General features: G+C 45.8%; 2 protein-coding genes across 2 annotated transcripts in view; one reads left to right on the top strand and one right to left on the bottom strand.

Moving 5' to 3' along the window:
• Positions 1 to 25602, top strand: part of LOC140721546 (NACHT, LRR and PYD domains-containing protein 3-like) — an 817640-nt gene that overhangs the window by 285191 nt on the left and 506847 nt on the right. The window lies entirely within an intron of this gene.
• On the bottom strand, positions 19189 to 24148 carry LOC140721569 (NACHT, LRR and PYD domains-containing protein 3-like). Its single transcript, XM_073036401.1, has 6 exons — positions 24072 to 24148; positions 22002 to 23739; positions 20729 to 20815; positions 20407 to 20577; positions 20084 to 20251; positions 19189 to 19919 (listed from the first exon to the last, which is right to left on the bottom strand). The coding sequence occupies exons 2-6, from the start codon at positions 23669 to 23671 to the stop codon at positions 19832 to 19834; spliced, it is 2184 nt and encodes a 727-aa protein (XP_072892502.1). The 5' UTR covers positions 23672 to 23739; positions 24072 to 24148; the 3' UTR covers positions 19189 to 19831.

Genomic DNA, 25602 nt, shown 5'->3' with positions numbered 1-25602 from the left:
CTAAAGCAAACACGATAACCACCATCAGATCCGCTGTTGCCATTCCAACCAGGTAACGGGTGATGCCTTTGGAGAGTCCGCATTTTCCACGAGAAAGGATCACAATCGCCGTTAAATTAACTGCAAGAAATTTGGAAAAAAAATAGAAATATGGTCAGTTCCCTGAATGCCCCCATTCTACCGATGCTGTGCAGGGTTTGGTCTGTTTGGAAGTGGAAAGCGGAAATCCAGTGTGTGCGGTCTCCGTCGCTGCACTCCGGCTGGAGGACAATGACGGATGTGAGTGTCAGTGGATTGGCGACCTTCCGACAGTTTAGAGCGAGGCATCTGAGTTCCACGACTCACGGACCGGTGAGCAGTCGATCGCTCCTGTAAACAACACCATTTCCATTACTAGAGGTGAAAAAGCTAAAGGGATAGTTGTAGCCGTGGCAAAGTGGAGTCAATGAGATATAAATTATGAGTTCTCATTTACTGACTTACAGAAGAACAGACCTACGTTTTGAAAATAGTCTGTACCGTCATTTAAATAAGCTGCCAAATTTGTTGTAAGATCAAAGTTTCTGCACTGACAGAGACTCAAACCTAGGAAAGCAGAGACCTACCAGCATCACTTCAGAAAGCCTAGCAAGGTGAAATTATAAAGCAACGACAATATCGACACCAACTTAATTGACAAAAGAAGAAAACACTGCCATCCTAGTATGGAAAATGGAAATAAAATGGAAATAGATGCCTGAATCCTCCATTCCAGATACACGTTTCAGCCGATGGTGGCATCTGTACTTAGTAACAGTGCGGATACCGCAGCAGAGTAACGACGGCACCATACATAAAGTAACCAGCTCCGGCATCTTACCGGGGACACCAACCGCTACAAGTGTGGGATAGAAAATGGCCGCGATGTAGTAAATCGCCGGATATCCCATATTCCGTCAGAAGCAGCGTTCAGTTGTACGGAGCGTTTCAGCTGCTCAGATGGACTGGTGATCGGTTTAGCAGACTTTTATTGAGGAGAGAGCAATTCCACTGAGGCCATTAGCGTGGTTGTCACGTCAGGGACATTAGTGACAACCAACTGCACAAGCACTTACGTTAACCTATTTTTACTCACTGTCACCGTGTCATTAATTTGTGTCCTCAAGGGATATTGCAATCTATTTACTTTAAATAAAGTATGATGTGAATTTTCCATGTTATTTTCCATGATATCTGGCTTCAGCTATTTAAAGAGGATATATATATATATATTATATCTGTGTTGCTTTTAAAGTCGGCATGCATATTGAAGTCGATTTATTTTGTAACATTTGACGAAGCGCATTCGCTTCTGAAATTGAGGGAAGGAGTTTATTCTGGCGGGTGAAATGGAGAACACTGCTTTATTAAAGGGGAATATTCGTTCATTCTTTTCTTTCGATGATTCCAGTCATTCCGGGCGGTGTGAGTGATGGAATAGACAATGACAGCTGACATGCGTTATAATAAAATACACTGCACTTATTTTCCTCCAAACACAGTAAAAAATCCACAGCGGTATTACAGAGGCCTGTGATCAAAAATGGAACGTGTCCTCGGGAAATTAGCGAGGGCTGTGGGCAGTTTTAAGAACTGTGTTTTCAAGCGCAAACATGGGGTGTTTGGCAGGAACCTGACCTCTTCCAGCGCATGACTTGACCATCCTATACCCGTGACGCGCCATGCAGTGGATTTAACTTTAAAGATTTTCTCAAACCAGCCACAATTCTACCAGTATTTCGCCATCCATTCTATGTTTGAACAAAGGTGACAAGTAAGATCTGTGAACATTCCGCAGGTTTTCAGGCTGTTCTATTATTTGCCACGAAGTTGTCTGTTTTTCTCCTGATTTGCTTTCAGCTATATTGGCTTTCATACAAACATAGAAACATAGAAAACGTACAGCACAATATTGGCCCTTAGGCCCAAAGTTGTGCCGAACATGTCCCGACCTCAGATATCACTAGCGTTACCCATAGCCCTCTATTTCTCTAAGCTCCATGTACCTATCCAAAAGTCTCTGAAAAGACCCTATCGTATCCGCCTCCACCACCGTTGCTGGCAGCCCATTCCACGCACTCACCACTCTCTGCGCAGAAAACTTACCCCTGACCTGTCATCTGTACCTACTCCCTAGCACCCTAAACCTGTGTCTACTTGTGGCAACAATTTCCGCCTCTGACTATCCACATGATCAATGCCTCTCATCACCCTGTAATCCTCTATCATGTCACCTCTCATCCTCCGTCGCTCCAAGAAGAAAAGGCCGGGTTCAACTGTTTTCATAAGACAATCGCCACTGTAAGTATGTGCAGAGCAGCTCACCTGTCAATCACACTTCCTTCTGCTCTGCAGTGCACCGCTCCGTGATGATTCCGGTACTCGTAGCGATGAGCGGCCCTCGGATTCCAGGAGAAAGTCTCATCACTCTCTTTCCATTGTGGAACTCGTACTAACGTGCTGCCCTCGGTTGATTCGAGCAAGTAATACCTCTGCATTCAAATCCATTTTCCCAAAGTGAATCACATTGTAACATTCGGGTTGAGTTCCATCTGTAACTTCTCAGCGCAGCTCTGCGTCCTGTCACTGTCCTGCTGTAATCCGTGACAACCTTCTAAAATCATTCATAAAAACACAAAAGCCGGGGGTCTCAAACCGATCCGTGCAGGACATCACTGGTCACCGACATCCAGGGAGAAAACGCTCCATCCACAACTACAGTCTACCTTCTGTGGGCGTCAGTCCTGAATCCACCAGCCACCTCTCCCTGGATAACAAGCCTTCTGACGCTATGAACGGTCCTACCATGGTTAACCGTATCAAATGCCTTATTAAGATCTATTTATACCAGATAAACTTTTCTACCTTTACCAATGTGTTTTACCACATCCTCACCGAATTGAACCAGGCAGTGAGCTATGACCTGCCTCTCCCAAAGCCATTCTGATACTCCGAAATCAAGTTCTCCCAAACCTTGCAAATTCGTTTTCTAAGAAGCTTCTCCAATAATTTGCCCGTCACTGAAGTAGGTCCCCTATACTACAAGTGCGGCAGTGATAACGCAAAGGTAATCGCCAAGGGCGCAGAAATCTCTTCCTCCGCTTTCCACAGTAACCTGGGGTTTCTCGCAACTTCACAAGAGGACTCATCTATCCGAATGTTTTCCAAAAGTTCCTGTACATCCACTTTTTTACATCCTCGTCCTGTTTTTGCACATCAGCCCATTTAGAACTGTCCTCCCAAATGTTAGGATCGCTCTTACTGTTGAAAATTGAAGTAAAGTCCGCATTAAGGACCTGTCCCACCACCACCAACTCCAGCCGTATGTTTCATCTCTACCCCTGACCGGTCCTACTGTCACTCTAGTCATCCTCTTCTTCACATACATCTAGAATGCCGTGGGGTTTTCAAGTTCCCTAATTCCATTCTTCAGCTCGTCCCTGGCTGCCTTGTAACTCTACAGCCGTGTCCGATCCTAGCTTTCTCAACCTGGTCAGTTTCTTTCATCCTGTTGACCAGATGATCCACATCTCTGTCAAACATGGCTCCTTCACCTGTCCAGAACCCCGTGCAAGTGCTGCCTAAAATACCTTCTCATTTCCGGTGTACATTTCCCAGGGTGTATCCGTTTCCTGTTTTAGCTCTGAGATTCTAGCTTAAAGCATCACAATTACATTTAGCCAATTCATTACTTTGGAAACTTCGGGCCTGTGGGGAGATAGACACACAGAAAGACAGACAGACATACTTTATTGATCCCGAGGGTAATTGGGTTTCGTTACAGCAGCAACAACCAAGAATAGTGAAGAAATATAGCAATATAAAACCATAAATAATTAAATAATAATGTTAGTCATGCCGAGTGGAAATAGGTCCAGGACCGGCCTATTGGCTCAGGGTGTCTGACACTCTGAGGGAGGAGTTGTAAAGTTTGATGGCCACAGGCAGGAATGACTTCCTATGACGCTCAGTGTTACATCTCGGTGGAATGAGTCTCTGGCTGAATGTACTCCTGTGCCTAACCAGTACATTATGGAGCGGATGGGAGACATTGTCCAAGATGGCATGCAACTTGGACAGCATCCTCTTTTCAGACACCACCGTCAGAGAGTCCAGTTCCACCCCCACAACGTCACTGGCCTTACGAATGAGTTTGTTGATTCTGTTGGTGTCTGCTACCCTCAGCCTGCTGCCCCAGCACACAACAGCAAACATGATAGCACTGGTCACCACAGCCTCGTAGAACATCCTCACCATCGTCTGGTAGATGTTAAAGGACCTCAGTCTCCTCAGGAAATAGAGACGGCTCTGACCCTTCTTGTAGACATCCTCAGCATCGTCCGGCAGATGTTAAAGGACCTCAGTCTCCTCAGGAAATAGAGACGGCTCTGACCCTTCTTGTAGACATCCTCAGCATCGTCCGGCAGATGTTAAAAGACCTCAGTCTCCTCAGGAAATAGAGACGGCTCTGACCCTTCTTGTAGACAGCATCAGTGTTACTTCGGTGACTGACATAGGTTCGTGGGGAGAGACCGCTGTAACGGGATTCGTTTGGGAACTGACACGATGGTGTGGGGAGAGAGCGGGGCAGGGGGTTTAGTTTCAGGACTGACACAGGGCTATGGGGAATATGCTGGGACAACGGGGCAGTTGGTTTTGTTTGGGGTGACACGAGGCTGGGGAGATAGCGAGATGATGGCATTATTTTGGTACTAACACAGGCCTCTGGGATTAGTGTGTGTCCCGTTTACGAAAGGTGGGTGCCAGTACCGAGTGAAGCACGCAAAAATACAAATTTTGCTGTATTTTTCACAAGAGTCAGTTTCGTGTTGTTCCATCAATAGTTACAATGACAAATAGAGCTTCCCCGCCCCATCCCTCCATCCAGTAGCTCCCCCTAACGGCCCAGCCCCGTATTCCCATGCTTTCACTCCAGCCTTCCTTTGACCTCCAGGCTACGGAATCCCCGAGCCCAGGGGCACCGCCAAACACACGAGTGCCTGGACTTCTGATCACCCATTGATCACGGAGGTGAGGTAAATCTCCAACCTTCCCTTACCTTCCCACAGCCTCCTCGGCCTCCGGACCTATGGACCCAAAACGACTCGCAGGCGAGGCCATTCTGAACACACACTCGGGATGCCCCCGCGCCTTCAGCACCCTTACCGCCTGGGACAGAGGCAGGAGGTCGGGGGCGTTTTGTGTCTGGATGAGGATAGGCACCGGTGAATCACCGTATTGAATAGGAGTAGAAGGGACCTGCTGGGTGGAGGGGGAACACGGCTACTTCAAGGTACAGGCGACGGAGACACGGGCCAGATGCTCCGTACCTACTTCCAGTCCACCCCGGCTCTGGTCTGCACTGAGCTCCGGTTGCGACTTTAAATCCGACTGCAGACTGGGAACAGGGCTGGCTGTATCCCGTCCGCGTACACCACCCCCTCTCCGCCCCGCCCCGGGGCACTGCACCTCTCGCCGGCAGGCAGGCGCGGTCCCGATCGGGAAGGACAAGGGGCACAAAAGAGTGCAGGGAAGACAATTTCAGTGGAGGGTCACGGAGATAGTGAGGGTCAGGTCGGAGGAGGGGAGGGTGGGCGTCATGCAGAAGAGGGTGGTCGGGAGCGGAAGTGAGAATTGTCGCGAAGGAGGGTCAGAGAAGGGGATCGCGAGATGTGGTGGAGAGGGGGATCAGTGTGACAGGGAGGGAAGGGTCAGTCCGAGACGGAAAGGGCTGGATGGATGTTTCAGAGGGATTTTATAATGGAAGCTGTGCAATTCTAAAATGACGAGCGAGCATGAAAGCCCTCTAATGAATCACGGTACATTAACGTTTTCTCTGACTCACAATGCTGCATACTCCCTCATCCCAGTCTGTGTCTCATCCCCCAGTCTCTCTATAACTCATCCCCAGTCTCCTGCTCTGCCGGCTCTATCTAACATCTAGTCTCTCGCCTCACTTCTACCAGGCTTTCTCATCGTCCCTCTCTCTCACCTCACAGTCACTCATCTTCGCCTCTCTCAAACCCTGAGGTCTCCCTCCGAGCTTCTCACCAAACCCCGATAAATCACTCGCTACTGCCTCCCGTCTCGTTTTCACATATAAACATAGAAAATAGGGGCTGGAGTCGGTCATTCGGCCCATCGAGCCTGCACCGCCATTCAGTATGATCATGGCTGATCATCCAACTCAGAACCCTGCCCCTGCTTTCTCGCAATACCCCCTGATCCCTTTAGCCACATGGGCCATATCTAACTTCCTCTTAAATATAGCCAATGAACCGGCCTCAACTGTTTCCTGTGGCAGATAATTCCACAGATTCACCACTCTCTGTGTGAAGACGTTTTTCCTCATCTCGGTCCTAAAAGACTTCCCCTTTGTCCTTAAACTGGAACCCCTCGTTCTGGACTTCCCCAACATCGGAAACAATCTTCCTGCATCTAGCCTGTCCAATCCCTTTAGAACTTTATACGTTTCAATAAGATCCCCCTTCAATCTTCTAAATTCCAGTGAGTATAAGCCTAGTCGATCCAGTCTTTCTTCATATGAAAGTCCTGCCATCCCAGGAATCAATCTGGTGAACCTTCTCTGTACTCCCTTTATGGCAGGAATGTCTTCCCTCAGATTAGGGGACCAAAACTGCACACGATATTCTAGGTGCGGTCTCACAAAGGCCTTGTACAACTGCAGTAGAACCTCCCTGCTCCTATACGCAAATCCTTTTGCTATGAATGCCAACACACCATTTCCCTTTTTCACCGCCTGCTGTATCTGCATGCACACCTTCAATGACTGGTGCACAATGACACCCAGGTCTCGTCGCACCTCCCCTTTTCCTAATCGGTCACCATTCAGATAATACTCTGTTTTCCTGTTTTTCGCCCCCCCCCCCCACTCGCTCTGGAGTCTCTCTCGCCCTCTCTCTCCATATCTCTCAGCATCTCTCGGAAACCACAATGTCTCTAACCCTACTGTCTCTATCCCCTCAGCCCCCCTCGCATCGTCTCTGCCAACGCATTCGCTCTAACCCAGGGGTGGGCAAACTTTTTGACTTGTGGGCCACAAAGGGTTCTAAAATTTGACAGGGGGGGCGGACCAGGAGCAGATGGACGGAGTGTTTTGGTAATACACCTCATAAGAGAAAATAAAATATCATGGGATATGTAGAAAACATGTGCTTTAATTTCAATTGAAAATGAACAAATGTATTACAACAAAATATCTGTCTTTGAAGTCCCATGGTATTTAGCTATTTATTGAAATGACTTTTAAAACACTGAAAATTAAATGAATAAAATACAGCTTTTTTAAATAGTAACAGTTATTATTTTAAAGCACTGAAAATTCTGTTATCCTTCAAGATATTATCATCATCACTCTCCTCCTGACTGTCTTTATTTCAAAAACGGTAGGTGATGCAAGTCTACTTCTCCTGCTCCTTCTTATTCAATTGTCCCCTGTGCCAAAACTCAACAACGCCCAACACAAGGACAGAACAGTGACAGCGCGCCAGTATGCGGAGCGCATTATTTGATCTGGAGCGCATTTTTTATTTTGAGAACGTACGTGCACCTGCGCACTACTCATGTCCATCACTTAACAGAAATGACATGTAACATGTAAGGCTTATTGAAAAAAATATTTTCAAATGCATTTTTTACATAGCACAACGAAGAAACTTGTTTTTAATTTCAGTGGGAACAGTGTTGTTGGTCTCCCTTTTTAGCCAGCGCATCAAAGTCTGGATTTAGTTTTGTTGTGGCGATTCTCAGGATGGATCTGAGGTGTTGGTCAGTTAACTTGGATCAGTGGCTGGCTTTGTTGATGTTCATGACGCTGAACGCCTGTTCACACAAATAGGTCGAGCCGAACAACGCCAGCATCTTCTGTGCCGTCTTCCGGAGGTTTGGAAACACCTCTTTACCAAGTGAAGCATAAAAGTCATTCAGTTTAAGAGAGTTGAACTTCTCTTTTAAGACGGGGTCAGACTGAAGGTCGATCAGTTCCAGCTGTAGCTCCTCTGGTGCTGTTTCAGGATCTTGTGACAGGGGACAGGCCACCAACTGAAGTGACTTGTCAATTTTTTCAAAATCAGAAAAGCGACGGCAGAATTCTCTGTGCAGCGCATCCAGTGACTCGCTGTATTTTTTTTCACATTTGCGCCGGCCTCTTCCAGCGTGGCTAGTGTGGGAAAATGAGTGAATATCTTAATCAAAATTTGCCTGGAGAAAAAAGCCAGCTTGGATTTAAAGGCTTTCACGTTTGTGTACATGTCATGCACAAACTGATCCTTCCCCTGTAGCTTCACGTTCAGTTCATTCATGTGTGAAAATATATCCACAGCAAACGCAAAGTCAGAAAGCCAGCTCTTGTTGCTCAGCTCAGGAAATTCGCCGGCCTTCCTCAGTAACTCCAAAAACATTTATTAAACACTGAAAGACAAACCCCCAAAAATAAACAAATCACTAACGTAACCGGAAATCAGCTGCTGTGCGGCACCTTAAACAGTTCTTAAAGCAATGAAGCTTAAACAGTTCTTAAAGCGATGTTGCAAAAACAGTTCTTCAAAGTTGTATTGCAAAAGTTCAAATGCTTACAGTCCATTTAAGGGAGAGACTTTGGAGAGACTTTTTAAAGACGATTTAATTCTCCTTCACGTCGTGTCGCTGCGATTCCCAGTCGAACTATACTTTTCCCACGGAGAATTTACGAAGATGGAAAATGAAACGGCTTAAAGGCACTGGCCTTTTCTTTACAAAACTGTACTCAAACCTTTCTGCTATTTCACAGGGATTAACAGGAATACAGTCAACGAATTCCTTCCGAATGAGGATCAAACAAGGTCGAACCTGTTTCACCGTCGAAATCGACTTTCCTCGATCTTTTAACTCCCGAACTCCGATCTTCACTCTCCACTGATTCTCAACTAGCAGTATTATAAAGAAACTGCTGGCAATGACCTTTTAAACTTTAGGCATTAAATAAAACTCCATCTTTCAACCACACTGCGTCACAACATTAAATCACGCAGTGGCATGAAGTCAACATGGCAAATCCAGCCACGAACTGCCCCTCCTCACAGGGTGGGGTCCTCCTTTTGTACCCTGTAAAAACAAACTGTCACATGACCTCTACTGGCGCGAAAATGACGTCACTCCACCATCACAAGATCATTTCCTCAAATGCAGTATAGCTTTAACACCTGTAACGTGACAAGTACACAACTGTCACGTGTCACGGGTACGTAACACCTACCACCCCACCAGCCTCCAGGTCCAACGTATAATTCTCCGTGACTTCCAGCAACTCCAACGGGATCCCACTACCAAGCATATTTTTCCCTCCCCCCGCTTCTGCTTTTCGCAGGGATCGCTCCCTACGCGACTTCCTTGTCTGCTTGTCCCCCCACCCCCCCATCCATTTCCACCAATCTCCCTCCTGGCACTTATCCTTGTAAACGGAAGAATTGCTACACCTCCCCTTATACTTCTTCCCTCATCACCATTCAGGGCCCCAGACAGTCCTTCCAGGTGAGGCGACACTTCACCTCTGAGTCGGCTGGTGTGGTATACTGTGTCCCGTGCTCTCGGTGCGGCGTTTTATATATGGGTGAGACCCTACGCAGACTGGGAGACCGTTTCGCTGAACACCTACGCTCTGTCCGCCAGAGAAAACAGGATCTCCCAGTGGCCACACATTTTAATTCCACGTCCAATTCCCATTCTGATAAGTCTATCCATGGCTTCTCTACTGTCAAAATGAAGCCACACTCAGGTTGGAGGAAAAACAATCTAATATTCCGTCTGGGTACCCTTCGACCTGATGGCATGAACATTGATTTCTCTAACTTCCATTAATGCCCCTCCTCCCCTTCTTACCCCATCTCAGATTTATTTATTTATTCCCGCCCCTTTTTCTCTCTCTCTCTGCCCCTCTCGCAATCACTCCTTGCTTGTTCCCAATCTCCCTCTGCTGTTCCCCTCCCCCTTTCTTTCTCCCTAGGCCTCGAATCATGATCCTTTCCCTTCTCCAGCTCTGTATCCCTGTTCCCACTCACCTTTCCAGTTCTTAGCTTCACCCCTCCCCCTCCTGTCTACTAACATTTCGGATTTCCCCCTGCCTCTCCTACTTTCAAATCTTACTATCGTTTCTTTCAGATTGTCCTTACGAATGGTCTCGGACTGGAACGTCGCCTATACTTCTTCCTGTAGATGTTCCCTGGCCTGCTGCGTTCTACCAGCATCTTGTGTGTGTTGCTGGAATTTCCAGCATCAGCAGATTTCCTCGTGTTTACAGTACTCCAAGTGAGGTCTGAACAGGGTCCTATATGGCTGCAATGTTATCTGTCGGCTCCTAAATTCAATACCACGATTGATTAACGCTAATACACCTTACGCCTTCTTAACCACTGAGTCAAATTGTGCAGCTTTGAGCGTCCTATGGACTCGGACCTGGACCCCAAGATTCCTCTGACCCTCCACACTGCCAAGAGTCTTACCATTAATACTGTATTCTGCCATCATATTTGACCTACCAAAATGAACCACTTCACATTTATCTGGATTTAATTCCATCTGCCATTTCTCAGCCCAGTTTTCCATCCTATCAATGTCTCGCTATAACCTCTGGCATCCCTCCACACTATCCACAACAACTCCAACCTTAGTGATATCAGCAAACTTACTAACCCATCCCTCCACTTCCTCATCCAGGTCATTTATAAAAATCACGAAGAGTAGGAGTCCCAGAATAAATCCTTGAGGCACTCCACTGGCAACCTTCCTCCATACAGAAATGACCCGTCTACAACCACTCTTTGCCTTCTGTGGGCAAGCCAATTCTTGATCAACAAAGCAATGTCACCCTGGATCCCATGCCTCCTTACTTTCTAAATAAGCCTTGCATCGGGTACCTATCAAATGCCTTGCTGAAATCCAAATACACTACTTCTACTGCTCTTCTTTCATTAATATGTTTAGTTACGTCCTCAAAATAATTCAATCAGGCTTGTAAGGCACGAACTGCTTTTGACAAAGTCGTGCTGACTATTCCCAATCATATTATGCCTCTCCAAATGTTCATAAATCCTGCCTCTCAGTATCATCTCCATCAACTTACCAACCACTGAGATAAGACTCACTGGTCTATAACTTCCAGGTCTATCTCTACTCCCTTTCTTGAATAAAGGAACAACATTCGCAACTCTCCAATCCTCTGGAACCTCTCCCGTCCCTAGTGATTGCCTTAGCAATCTCCTCTCTCGCCTCTTACAGTATCCTGGGGTACTTTCCATCCCGGTCCGGCGACTTATCCAACTTGATGTTTTCCAAAAGCTCCAGCACATCCTTTTTCTTAATATCTACATGCTCAAGTTTTTCAACCTGCTGCAAGTCTTCACTATTATCACGAAGAGCCTTTTCCACAGTGAATACTGAAGTAAAGTATTCATTAAGTTTTCTCCGTTTCCATACACACTTTCCCACTGTCACATTTGATAGGCCCTATTCTTTCACGTCTTATCCTCCTGCTCTTCACATACTTGTAGAATGCCTTGCGGTTTTCCTTAATCCTGCCCGCCAAGGCCTTCTCATGGCCCCTTCTGGCTCTCCTAATTTGCTTCTGAAGCTGCCTCCTGTTAGCCCTATAATCTTCTAGATCTGTAACATTAACTAGCTCGCTGAACCTTTCGTAAACTCTTCTTTTCATCTTGACCAGCTTTATTACAGCCTTTGTGTTCCACGGTTCCTGCACCCTACCATAAATTCCCTGTCTCATTGGAACGTTCCTATGCAGAACATCACACAAATATTCCCTGAACATATGCCATACTTCTTCCGTACTTTTCCTTGAGTACATCTGTTTCCAATTTAAGCTTCCAATTTTCCTGCCTGATAGCCTAACAATTCCCCTTAGTCAAATTGAAGGCTTTTTTTGACTTGTCTGTTCCAATCTCTTTCCAATGCTATGGTAAAAGAGATAGAATTATGATCACTATCTCCAAAATTCTCTTGCAATGTGAGATCTGACAGTTGACCAGGTTTATTTCCCAATACCAAATCCAGTACAGCCTCTCCTCTTGTAGGCTTATCTACATATTGTGTCAAGAAACCTTCCTGAGCACACCTAATAATCTCTACCCCATCTATACCCTTTGCTGTAGGGAGATACCAATCAATCTTTGGGAAATTAAAATCTCCCGACACGACAACTCTGTTATTATTACACCTTTCCAGGATCTGTTTCCCTATCTACTCCTCCTGTTTCCTGTTACTATTGAGCGGCCGATAAAAACACCCAGTAAAGTTATTGACCCCTTCCTGTTCCTAATCGCCACCCACAGAGACTCCATAGACAATCCCTTCATGACTTCTAACTTTCCTGCAGCCGTGACACTATCTCTGATCAACAGTACCACGCCCCCACCTTTTTTGCCTCCCTCCCTGTCCTTCCTGAAACATGTAAAAACTTGAAGTAACTATTCCTGTCCCTGAGCCATCCAAATCTCTGTAATGGCCACCACATCATATCCCCACGTACTGATCCACGCTGTCAGCTCATCCGCTTTGTACATAACACTCCTTGCGTTAAAATATACATTTCAAACCTTCGGTCCCTTCTCTATCACCTACCTATCCTCCTTCACTCTCTGTCTCCTATCATTCTCTATTTGAAAGCCAGTCACCTCTTCCCCAGTTTGGCACCTGAGAACATTTTTATCACATACAAACCTTTGATTTCTGTCTATACAAGCAATTCTCGCAAGAACCTTTATCCTCCTCCACCTTACCATCTGTTCTAACACGCTGGTTCCCCTCCCCCTGCAAATCTAGTTTAAAACCCGCCAGAGCAGCACTAGCTAACCTACCCGCAAGGATATTATTCCCCTTCCAGTTCAGGTGTAAACCGTCCCGTCGGAACAGGTCCCACTTTCCCTGGAAGGAAGCCCAATTGGCCAGAATCATTAAGCCCTCCCTCCTGCTCCATCGCCTTAGCCACGTATTTAGCTGTATTATCTTCCTATTTCTAGCCTCACTAGCACGTGGCACGGGGAGCAATCCTGAGATTGCAACCCTGGATGTCCTGTCCTTCAACTTTGCACCTAACTCCCTAAACTCTCTTTGCAGGACCTCCTCCGTCTTCCTTTCCACTACATTGGTCCCTACATGGACCACGACATCCAGCTGCTCATCCTCCCTCTTGAGAATACTGAGAACTCGATCCGTGATATCGCGGACCCTGGCACCAGGGAGGCAACAGACCATCCGAGATTCTCAATCTCTCCCACAGAACCTCTTATCTGTCCCCCTAACTATCGTATCCCCTATCACTTCTGCACTCCTCTTTTCCCTCCTTTCTTTCTGAGCTGAGTGTCTAGTCTCGGTGCCAGAAACGCGGCCACTACAACTTGTCCCTGGTAGGTCGTCCCCACCAACAGTATACAAAACGGTGTACTTCTTATTGATGGGAACGGTCACAGTGGTGCTCTGCTCTTCCTATCTATTCCCCTTCCCTCTCCTGAGTCATCCAGCTACCTGCCTCCTGACTTTTAGGGGTAACTATCTCTCTGAAACTCCTGCCTATTTCTGCCTCTGACTCCCGAATGATCCGAAGTTCATGCAACTCCAGCTCCAGTTCCCTAACTCGGTTTGTCAGGAGCTGTAGCTGGATGCACCTTTTGCAGGTGTAGTCATCAGGGACAACAGTGCCCGCCCTGACTTCCCATATACTGCAAACGGAGCACTCCAATACCCTAACTGCTGCCTCCATTACCTACTCATAAGCTAATTAGATTAATTAAAGGAGCTTACCCGGCCTTACATCACCTGCAGTGAAGCTCGTACTCAGCCTCTGCTCACTCATTCCCACTGTCACAGCGGTATATACATACAGGGGACCAGTATCTCTCAGACTCACTCTCTCAGGAGTATATAAATAAACTGACCAGTGTCTCTCAGACTCACTCTCTCAGGAGTATATAAATAAACTGACCAGTATCTCTCAGACTCACTCTCTCAGGAGTATATAAATAAACTGACCAGTATCTCTCAGACTCACTCTCTCAGGAGTATATAAATGAACTGACCAGTATCTCTCAGACTCACTCTCTCAGGAGTATATAAATAAACTGACCAGTGTCTCTCAGACTCACTCTCTCAGGAGTATATAAATAAACTGACCAGTATCTCTCAGACTCACTCTCTCAGGAGTATATAAATAAACTGACCAGTGTCTCTCAGACTCACTCTCTCAGGAGTATATAAATAAACTGACCAGTGTCTCTCAGACTCACTCTCTCAGGAGTATATAAATGAACTGACCAGTATCTCTCAGACTCACTCTCTCAGGAGTATATAAATAAACTGACCAGTGTCTCTCAGACTCACTCTCTCAGGAGTATATAAATAAACTGACCAGTATCTCTCAGACTCACTCTCTCAGGAGTATATAAATAAACTGACCAGTGTCTCTCAGACTCACTCTCTCAGGAGTATATAAATAAACTGACCAGTGTCTCTCAGACTCACTCTCTCAGGAGTATATAAATAAACTGACCAGTATCTCTCAGACTCACTCTCTCAGGAGTATATAAATAAACTGACCAGTATCTCTCAGACTCACTCTCTCAGGAGTATATAAATGAACTGACCAGTATCTCTCAGACTCACTCTCTCAGGAGTATATAAATAAACTGACCAGTGTCTCTCAGACTCACTCTCTCAGGAGTATATAAATAAACTGACCAGTATCTCTCAGACTCACTCTCTCAGGAGTATATAAATAAACTGACCAGTGTCTCTCAGACTCACTCTCTCAGGAGTATATAAATAAACTGACCAGTGTCTCTCAGACTCACTCTCTCAGGAGTATATAAATGAACTGACCAGTATCTCTCAGACTCACTCTCTCAGGAGTATATAAATAAACTGACCAGTGTCTCTCAGACTCACTCTCTCAGGAGTATATAAATAAACTGACCAGTATCTCTCAGACTCACTCTCTCAGGAGTATATAAATAAACTGACCAGTGTCTCTCAGACTCACTCTCTCAGGAGTATATAAATAAACTGACCAGTGTCTCTCAGACTCACTCTCTCAGGAGTATATAAATAAACTGACCATGTCTCTCAGACTCACTCTCTCAGGAGTATAAAAATAAACTGACCAGTGTCTCTCAGACTCCCTCTCTCTCAGGAGTATATAAATAAACTGACCAGTGTCTCTCAGACTCACTCTCTCAGGAGTATATAAATAAACTGACCAGTATCTCTCAGACTCACTCTCTCAGGAGTATATAAATGAACTGACCAGTATCTCTCAGACTCACTCTCTCAGGAGTATATAAATAAACTGACCAGTGTCTCTCAGACTCACTCTCTCAGGAGTATATAAATAAACTGACCAGTGTCTCTCAGACTCACTCTCTCAGGAGTATATAAATAAACTGACCAGTGTCTCTCAGACTCACTCTCTCAGGAGTATATAAATAAACTGACCAGTATCTCTCAGACTCACTCTCTCAGGAGTATATAAATAAACTGACCAGTATCTCTCAGACTCACTCTCTCAGGAGTATATAAATGAACTGACCAGTATCTCTCAGACTCACTCTCTCAGGAGTATATAAATAAACTGACCAGTGTCTCTCAGACTCACTCTCTCAGGAGTATATAAATAAACTGACCAGTATCTCTCAGACTCACTCTCTCAGGAGTATATAAATAAACTGACCAGTGTCTCTCAGACTCACTCTCTCAGGAGTATATAAATAAACTGACCAGTGTCTCTCAGACTCACTCTCTCAGGAGTATATAAATAAACTGACCAGTGTCTCTCAGACTCACTCTCTCAGGAGTATATAAATAAACTGACCATTGTCTCTCAGACTCACTCTCTCAGGAGTATATAAATAAACTGACCAGTGTCTCTCAGACTCCCTCTCTCTCAGGAGTATATAAATAAACTGACCAGTGTCTCTCAGACTCACCCTCTCAGGAGTATATAAATAAACTGACCAGTATCTCTCAGACTCACTCTCTCAGGAGTATATAAATGAACTGACCAGTATCTCTCAGACTCACTCTCTCAGGAGTATATAAATAAACTGACCAGTGTCTCTCAGACTCACTCTCTCAGGAGTATATAAATAAACTGACCAGTATCTCTCAGACTCACTCTCTCAGGAGTATATAAATAAACTGACCAGTGTCTCTCAGACTCACTCTCTCAGGAGTATATAAATAAACTGACCAGTGTCTCTCAGACTCACTCTCTCAGGAGTATATAAATAAACTGACCAGTATCTCTCAGACTCACTCTCTCAGGAGTATATAAATAAACTGACCAGTATCTCTCAGACTCACTCTCTCAGGAGTATATAAATGAACTGACCAGTATCTCTCAGACTCACTCTCTCAGGAGTATATAAATAAACTGACCAGTGTCTCTCAGACTCACTCTCTCAGGAGTATATAAATAAACTGACCAGTATCTCTCAGACTCACTCTCTCAGGAGTATATAAATAAACTGACCAGTGTCTCTCAGACTCACTCTCTCAGGAGTATATAAATAAACTGACCAGTGTCTCTCAGACTCACTCTCTCAGGAGTATATAAATGAACTGACCAGTATCTCTCAGACTCACTCTCTCAGGAGTATATAAATAAACTGACCAGTGTCTCTCAGACTCACTCTCTCAGGAGTATATAAATAAACTGACCAGTATCTCTCAGACTCACTCTCTCAGGAGTATATAAATAAACTGACCAGTGTCTCTCAGACTCACTCTCTCAGGAGTATATAAATAAACTGACCAGTGTCTCTCAGACTCACTCTCTCAGGAGTATATAAATAAACTGACCATTGTCTCTCAGACTCACTCTCTCAGGAGTATATAAATAAACTGACCAGTGTCTCTCAGACTCCCTCTCTCTCAGGAGTATATAAATAAACTGACCAGTGTCTCTCAGACTCACTCTCTCAGGAGTATATAAATAAACTGACCAGTGTCTCTCAGACTCCCTCTCTCTCAGGAGTATATAAATAAACTGACCAGTATCTCTCAGACTCACTCTCTCAGGAGTATATAAATAAACGGACCAGTATCTCTCAGACTCACTCTCTCAGGAGTATATAAATAAACTGACCAGTGTCTCTCAGACTCACTCTCTCAGGAGTATATAAATAAACTGACCAGTGTCTCTCAGACTCACTCTCTCAGGAGTATATAAATAAACTGACCAGTGTCTCTCAGACTCACTCTCTTAGGAGTATATAGATAAACTGACCAGTGTCTCTCAGTCCTGCTCTCACAGGGACATATTTATACACTCAACACGTACAAAAGCTGGATGAACAGCATGTTGGGCTGCATCCGTTGAAATGAGCAGCCAACGTTTCGGGCCGAGACCATTCATCAGGACAGATGAACGAGGGGGCAGGGGCCCTATAAAGAAGGTGGGGGTGGGTGGAAGGTGCCAGGAGAAAAGCCAATCAGAGGAAAGATCAAGAGGTGGGGGAGGGGAAGCAGGAAGGGGATAGGCAGGAGAGGTGAAGAAGGAATGTAAGGGGAAAGCACTATGGGTAGTAGAAGAAGGTAGAATCATGAGAGAAGTGATAGGCAGCTAGAAGAGGAGGCAGAGTGAAAGTGGGATGGGGAAGGGAGAGTCAGGGGTCTCTGTACATTCTCTCAGGGTCATATCCACACACTGGCCTGTGTCTCTCACTCTCGCTCTCTCAGAGTTAAATCCATAAACTGGCCTGTGTCTCTCAGTCTCACTCTCTCAGAGCTATATCCATAAACTGGCCTGTTTCTGTCAGCCCCACTCTCTCAGGGCTACTCAATGGTTTGGAGTGTTTAACCCATGAACCACTGTGCCAAATCCATTATATTTTGTAGGATTTTCGGTTCAATTTCATTGCTGTTTCCGTAGCAAGCCGTGATGCAGCCAGTCAGCACAGTCTCTACTACACCCCAGATTTCTGAAAGAGTAGCTACAGAGATCGTGGAGGCATCACTGGTGTCCTTTGTGAACTACTCGAATCTGAAATGGTTCCTGTGGACTGGAAATTACACATGTCACGCCACTCCTTGAGAAAGGAGGGAGGCAAAAATAGGAAAGTGTCGGCCAATTAGTCTTACTTCATGGTTAGGAAAATGTTGGAGTATGAGGTGTCCGGATACATGATAAAATAGGGCAAAGTCTGCATAAGTTCCGTAATGGGAAACCTGTTGCAAATTTGAGGATATAACAATCAGCATCAACAAAGGAGGTCAGTGGATTTAGTTTACTTGGTTTTTCAGAGGGTATTTGAGAAGGTGCTGCACATGAGGCTACTTAATGAGATAAGGGCTGGTTGATTTTCAGGAAAGATGATACCATGGAGAGTTTACAAAAATAAATTTAGTCTGTAATTAACTCTGGTGGCCCCATCAGAGGAAAGACATCGAGGCTTTGCAGAAGATACAGCCGGTGCTAACCAGGATGCTTCCTGGAATAGAGAGCATGCACTATAATGAGAATTTGGACATACTGGAGTTGTCGTCTCTGGAGCGGGAGAGGCTAAGAGTAGATCTGCTGAATTTTATACAATTTATGAGAGACATGGATCTACCAGACAGACAGTATTTTCCCCACGGTTGAAATGTCAAATAATAGAGGGCACATTTTAAAGGTGAGATGGGGTAATTCCAAAGGACATGTGAGGTGCAGGGTTTATTCTTTTTTTACACAGACTGCTGGTGTGGGGTGGTGGTAGAGGCAGATTCATTGGGAAGGTTTAAGAGATGTTAAAATAGCCAAGGTTACGGTGTGGAAAAAGATTTCAGGGATAATTTATTTTTACAAAAAGAGGCGTGTGTCTGAAAGCACTGCTGAGGGTGGTGATTGAGGCAGATACATTCAAGACATTTAAGGGACAGTCAGATAAGGAAAGGGATGGCACAAAAAGCAGGGTTATAGGCTGTGCTGTGGTTAAGAATTGGACAGAGCTTGGGAGAGCGGGGGCAGACGGGAAGAAAGCATGGGATCAGCTTGGGTGCTTTAGGGGTTACGAGATCCTGGGTAGCAAACCTCCCTCCGCCTCAGCTGTGCCTCTGCGAGAAGCTCTGGATCGCTGTGGGTGATGGGGTTCCCGAGCAACCTCAAATCAAGTCCTACACCAAGACAGAAAGTTATGGCGATGTATTGATTTTATGATGACAAATGTAAATTAAACAATGTGTAACCTGCTAACTTGCGGGAATAACTAAGCTGTTCCTGATTCACTCAGAGTCAGATACAATTAACTGCCAGGTGACAACGAGTGACCGGTTGAATAATCAGTCCCGTTTCTCACCGTCACTCTGCATCGGGGAACCGATGATTATAAAATCACACTTCAGGGCCGTGTCCGGGATCGCTGCAGATCGAGGGTCACTACCAGGGTATTTGTCGATTTAACATGATTATATTGGCCAGACTGCTGAATGTACTGTCCTCAGCAAAGAGAAAAAAGTATTCTCTCCCAGTATATTCCCACCTCAGGACACTGGTGTCCCAGACTGAGTCCCACCTCCTGGCTCTTTCCGTCTGTGTAATTCCCCAAGACCTCATTAAATGAGCACCCAGGACATCCAGCAGAAACAGAGCCGCTGGTCAGAAAGGGGAAATGCATGTCTATGCAAACTCCTCCGACGTCAAAGAGTGCTTGGTTTGAGAAGAGAGCCGTTCGAACCACTGGGAATTAAAACTGGAGCGTTGTCATCAAACGGGAGGGCAGGGAATCGGTCAAAATGTCCCCATCCCACGGGCGGGGATGTTCACACATTCAGATGTTCACAGGTTCACTCTCAGTCCGGGTTTGGGTTCCTGCAGAGATCTCAGTTCCTTCCCCCCGGTCTCACTGAACCGATTCCCCCACAGCCTGAAAAAGATGAGAGAATATAGATGAAATGAACAGATTACACAACAGTGTCAGTAACAGGGGACCTGGGTTAATGTTTCAAAAACGCTGACAAACAAATATCACCGGCGAACCCACAGATCCGCTGATATTTTATCACCGTGAACATTAACAGGAACACTCACTCGATAGAGACCAGACTTGGGACCTTCAGTATGAGGCCACGGAGAGCAGGGATAGATCGGTCCGTGAGCGAGTTTGATCTCAGGTCCAGCTCCGTTAGTGATCGGTTTGTACTGAGAGCGGAGGCGAGATCTTTGGCACCAGAATCTGTGAGACCGACATCCCACAGCCTGGAGATGAGAGAGAGTGAGGGTGAAGGACACAGAGAGACAGGAGATGGTACAAATCCCCAGTGTTTATCAGTAACACAATTACTGATCACATTAATGTTCAGTGTCAGACACCCAGTGACTGTAAGCACAATCTCCCACAGTCTGGTACTTACCACAGTTTCTGTATTTTACACACCGGGTTCGTCAGAGCCGCAGACACCAGTTTCACTCCTGAATCTCCCAGTTTATTAACACTCAGGTTCAGCTCTATCAGTGTTCGGTTTGCACTGAGAGCAGAGGCAAGATCCTCAGCACCAGAATCTGTGAGACCGACATCATTCAGCCTGGGAATGAGAGAGAGAGTGTGAAAGACATACAGACAGGAGACATTGGAAATTACCAGTGTTTATCAGTAACACAATTACTGTTCAGCTTGATGTCCAATGTCTGATACCCAGTGACTGCAAACACAATCTCCCACAGTCTGGTACTTACCGCAGTTTCTGTATTTTACACTCCGGGTTCCTCAGAGCCGCAGACACCAGTTTCACTCCTGTATCTCCCAGGTCATTCCCCCCAAGTCTAAACACGAAGAGACAAACTAATGAACAAAGAGATTGAAACCGTGGGTCTGAGGGAATATCTCTCACTCAGATATTTCAGAAAACATGAAACCCTTCAGTAATTAACTAATCGGAATTCTCATCACTGTCAAATGTCACTATCAAATGTCAGTAATTTAGTGTAACAGTGTGACTCTGTAATTTCCCATATTCTGTCTCCTTCCCCAACAGTTGGTATAGTGTCCCTCATGTGAGAATTGCCAAAGGAAACACGGTGGGAAAATTATCCCTACAGGAAGAAGGGGAACAAGGAAGAGGGTTCCCTATAGAGTGATGGGGAATGAGGAAGAGTGATCCTGAGAGGATGATGGGGATGGGGAAGAGAGATCCCACAGGATGAAGGAGGGTGGGGAAGAGTGATCTCATAGGGGGATGGAGGATGGGGAAGAGATAATCCACAGCATGAAGCGGAATGAAGACGAGTGATCGGGGGTTGGAAGAGAGATCACCACAGGGGAAAGGGTGATGGAAGGCTGTGGAGAAGCGAATGCACAGGATGAATGGGACTTGTGCAGAGAGGTTCCACAAGAGTATAGCGTTGAGTAAAGATGTTCCCACAAGAGGAGGTGATGCAGAAGTAGATCCATGGGAGAGGTTGGTCTGAACTGAGGTTCACAATCAGGAGAAAAGATGCCCACATGGTGACTGGGTATCGGGTATGGAGTATGTACTGGGTACAGGTGGAGTGATGGCGATAGCAACTTGCAGGGAAGGGCAGAGGAGGACAATCTCACAGTGGTATTTCCCTACCTGTCACTGGGAAAGCCAGCTAACCCTCCCTTGTCCCTCAACGGGAAGAGGGTGTGAAGTTCCTACTCAACTCTTGCAGTCACTGTCGGTGTCGCTGTCAGCAACAGTGAGAAGGATCATTGTCAATAGACGTGTCACAGGAAGCAAGAAACATGGCCATTCCTCTGATTTACTACCATTAAACCAATGGCCGTTGTTCACTGATCTGATGAAGTCTCCAGATCCCATCAGAAAGAACCACAGAACTCTCCTGTCCTTGGGGAATTACTGACCCTTGGTCATTTGTCACAATTTTTCATAACTTGATTTACTCCATTTTTTTCCCAAGTTCCTTTACATTGAAACAACACAATGGAACAGTTTCACATTTCACAGTGAGAGAGAAATCTGGTTACCTCAACTCCTGGCACTTGTGCAGCCCGGTTCCCAGCCGCTGGATTCCTTCACACTGAATTCGGCAGTTCCAAAAATCGAGCTGTTTTATTGTATTACAGAGTCCGATGACATGAGACAGGACCGCGCAGTCAATCGGGGTCAGTGGCATTTCACAGAAGGAAAGTTTTTCCACAGATCCCAGTGTGGCCTGAGCCAGTCCACGATTCTGAGACTCAAACAGGTAGTGTAATGCGTTCAGGAGCCTCCTTGTATCATCTTCACCAGCAGAGTTATATATCTGGTTTTCAACCTCCTCCTTCACCCAGTCAATCACTCGGCAGGTCGTTTGATGAGGAAATGGGCCCAGAAACTCCTCCAGGCCCCGAGCTGTCATTGGGTTGGAGAGACCAGCAACAAAACGGAGAAATACCTCAAATCGCCCATCTTTCGTGCTGTGGGCTTTAGTGAGGAATTTCAGGATATCCCCAGGATGTGGATTCAGGAATTGTGCGACTGCAGCTACAAACTCTTGGATGGTGAGGTGTGGGAATGTGTACACCACGCTCCGGGCAGAATCCTCTCTCTCCAAAAGCTCCATCAGGAACCCGGACAGGAACTGGGAAGGCTGCAGATTGCAGTTGATCAGGTCTCCATCTGTAAACACAATCTTCTTCTCGGACACTCCTTTGAAGGCCATCTGACCAACCCTGAGTAACACTTCACGGGGGTTCTCAATCTCACGGCCGTGGTTTTTGAGGATGTTGTAAATATAGTAGGAGTACAGTTGGGTGATCGTCTTGGGAACTCGCTGCGGGTCCCTGACTCGTTGTGTGAAAAAGGGGCCCAGTGCCAGGGCGAGGATCCAGCAGTAGGAGGGGTTGTAGCTCATGGTGTACAGGATGTCGTTCTCCTTCACATAATTGAAAACAGCTTCCGCCACCGTCTGATCTTCAAAATGTCTAATGAAATATTTCTTCCGTTCCTCATCAACAAATCCCAGGATTTCAGCCCAGACACTGATCTTCGCCTTTTCCAATAAATGTAACGCAGTGGGGCGGGTGGTCACCAGCACTGAACACCCTGGGAGCAGCTTGCCCTGGATTAAACTGTACACAATGTCAGACACCTTGCACTTGAATTCAGGATCTGTGCATGTGGACTGAGCCTCTGTGTCTCTCCGACTGTCAGCAAAATCAATTGTGTCATTGAATTCATCCAAACCATCAAATATAAACAGCAATCCCTTTGGGTTCTTCCAGACTTCTCTCAGGAAATTCCCAAAGTAAGGATGCTGATCCAGAATCAGTTCCTTCAGGTTTATTCGACAGTTAATACTGTTTAAATCACGAAATTTGAAACTGAAGACAAACTGGAACTGTTGGTATATTATCCCCGTGGCCCAGTCATAAACAATCTTTTGTACCATTGTTGTTTTCCCGATCCCTGGCGCTCCCGCCACTGCTGCTGAACTCCCAGATTTGGATTTACTCCGGGAAAAGCTGCTCTGGAACAACTGATCACTCCGGATTTTTTCCAGCTCTCCGCGGAGATGTTTCTCTCTACACTCCTCGTGGTCTCTGCCTCTTGCTAGCAGCTCATGTTCCACCAGTGTCCGAACTCGAACAGTAGAAATAACCGTGAGCTCAGCGTATCGATCAACCAGCTGGAAAATCTTCACCTTCTCCGTCATCAGGATCGTGTTCACTTTCAGTGTTTCAGTTTCTGCCCGCAGAGTCTCCTTGTGTTTCTGTTGAACATCTTCCATGGGAACAGAGAACATATTCAAGATGTTAAATGGCTCATCTGACAAAGAACTTTATAACTGCATTTCAACATTCAGTGTTTGAGATTACGTGAATAAATTCAATGCTTCCATGGATATTAGGACAGAAAGTAAAATTCTGTTCACAGACACCGGCATTGACAGTAACGGATGTCCCTGGAAATGTCCAATCCTCATTTTCTGGTTCTAGTTATTTGTGAAAGTGAACATTCCCCTGATTGCACTTTTTGAGGAAGCTTAAACAAGCATCACTCCCCACTAACATCTTAACTACGTTCTACAGAGGAGTGGTTGAGAGTGTGCTGACCTTTTGCATCACAACCACCAGGTTGTGGAGTACCAACTCCAGCTGCAGTGCTGCCGACAGAAAACTTTGCAGAGGGCTGTTAGGGGAACAGAGAAGGTTATTGGGGTCTCCCTATCTTCTGTCCAAGACGTCTTTCAGAGTCGATGCCTCCAGAAGACACGATACATCATTAAAGACCCCGCACACCCTCTCCATGAACTGTTTGTTCTTCTGCCATCAGGCAAACGTTACAGGAGCATCAAAACTAAAACCACAAGGCTGCTAAACAGCTTCCTCCCACAGGCAGTCAGATTGCTAAATAGCTGCTCGATCTGACTCTACTTTGGACATTTTTAACTGCACTGGACACTTGTAACTTGATTTTAACTGACATGTGGCTGTTGTGTTTTTCTTTTTATTGTTGTGTTTACTATTTATTGTTGCGTTTGTTATGTTATGATTGCATTGCTCCTGGGGAAACGCTGTCTCATTCTGCCCTGCAGAGCTGATGTACAGTTAGAATGACAATAAAGTTTTCGAATCTTGAATATTCTATTGCAATCCTGACTGCACTCCCGTTACAACATTTCACTATATTTAAAGCATTGCTTGCATCATTAACAGACGATGTTAATATTGATCTGGTGTGGAAATATGGAGAGCAGGACACTGTGCATTTTGTCAAAGCTGTACACTGGGGAGTCACAGGTGTCCACTGCTCTTGCATCAAAACAGGAGCAGAATATGCGGGAAATACTCAGGTCGGGCAGCGTCTGGGGGAGAATCACATTGAAGTTGTGGATCGATAACCCATCGGAATGATAAGAAAGAAAATGGGTGCTTTCCAATTCCAATGGGTAGTTTTCAATCGCAGTGATGGAGGATTGATGGAAAGATGAAATCTGTGATAATGGAAGAAACCACAAGCGTCTGTCTCAGTGATATACATCGTGTCTGTGGGCGAGGGTGGTGAAGTCTTGGCAAATGCTACTCATCAGTCTTGCTCTTGGGGTGTGGGGCGCTGTCTTATGATGTCTCCGTCTGTCAGAGTCGACCGTGGATGTCCTGCCCCTGCAAGCCGGGACACTCCGATATGGAGAGGAAGCTTTTGCCGATGTAGCAAGCTCCCTCTCTCCATGCATCTGATGAACACAAGGGATCGGCAGAGACTGACATAGCTTGGCACCAGAGGTGTCATAGGATATGCCAGTCTGCGTTGAACACCATTTAACACTGACTTAGGGGTTCCAGGTCAAGAATTTTCCCACTGGGTTTACTCCCAAACTCTTCCCCATGAGGGGTACAGTTGCAAGGCAGCGGAGCTTTGAGATCAGAGTTTTCTTGTTCCTGGGTGAGCTGCCAATCACAGCCGATGAGCCCCATCTGAACAAAGCGACTGGCTGTAAGGCATCAGTAACCCACCTTTGCCCCTTCTCCTGTCAGAAGAAACGCTTTACCAGGCTTAGAGGCTGAACCACACGTGAAGGGCAGGAGCTGGACAGAGGCTACTTGCCACTGGGATCATTTAATAGGACGTGGCAGCTCATCCGCA

This window comes from Hemitrygon akajei, unplaced genomic scaffold (genome assembly GCF_048418815.1).
Source record: "Hemitrygon akajei unplaced genomic scaffold, sHemAka1.3 Scf000057, whole genome shotgun sequence".
Lineage (NCBI taxonomy): Eukaryota > Metazoa > Chordata > Chondrichthyes > Myliobatiformes > Dasyatidae > Hemitrygon > Hemitrygon akajei.
This window is presented reverse-complemented; position numbering and strand designations above follow the sequence as displayed.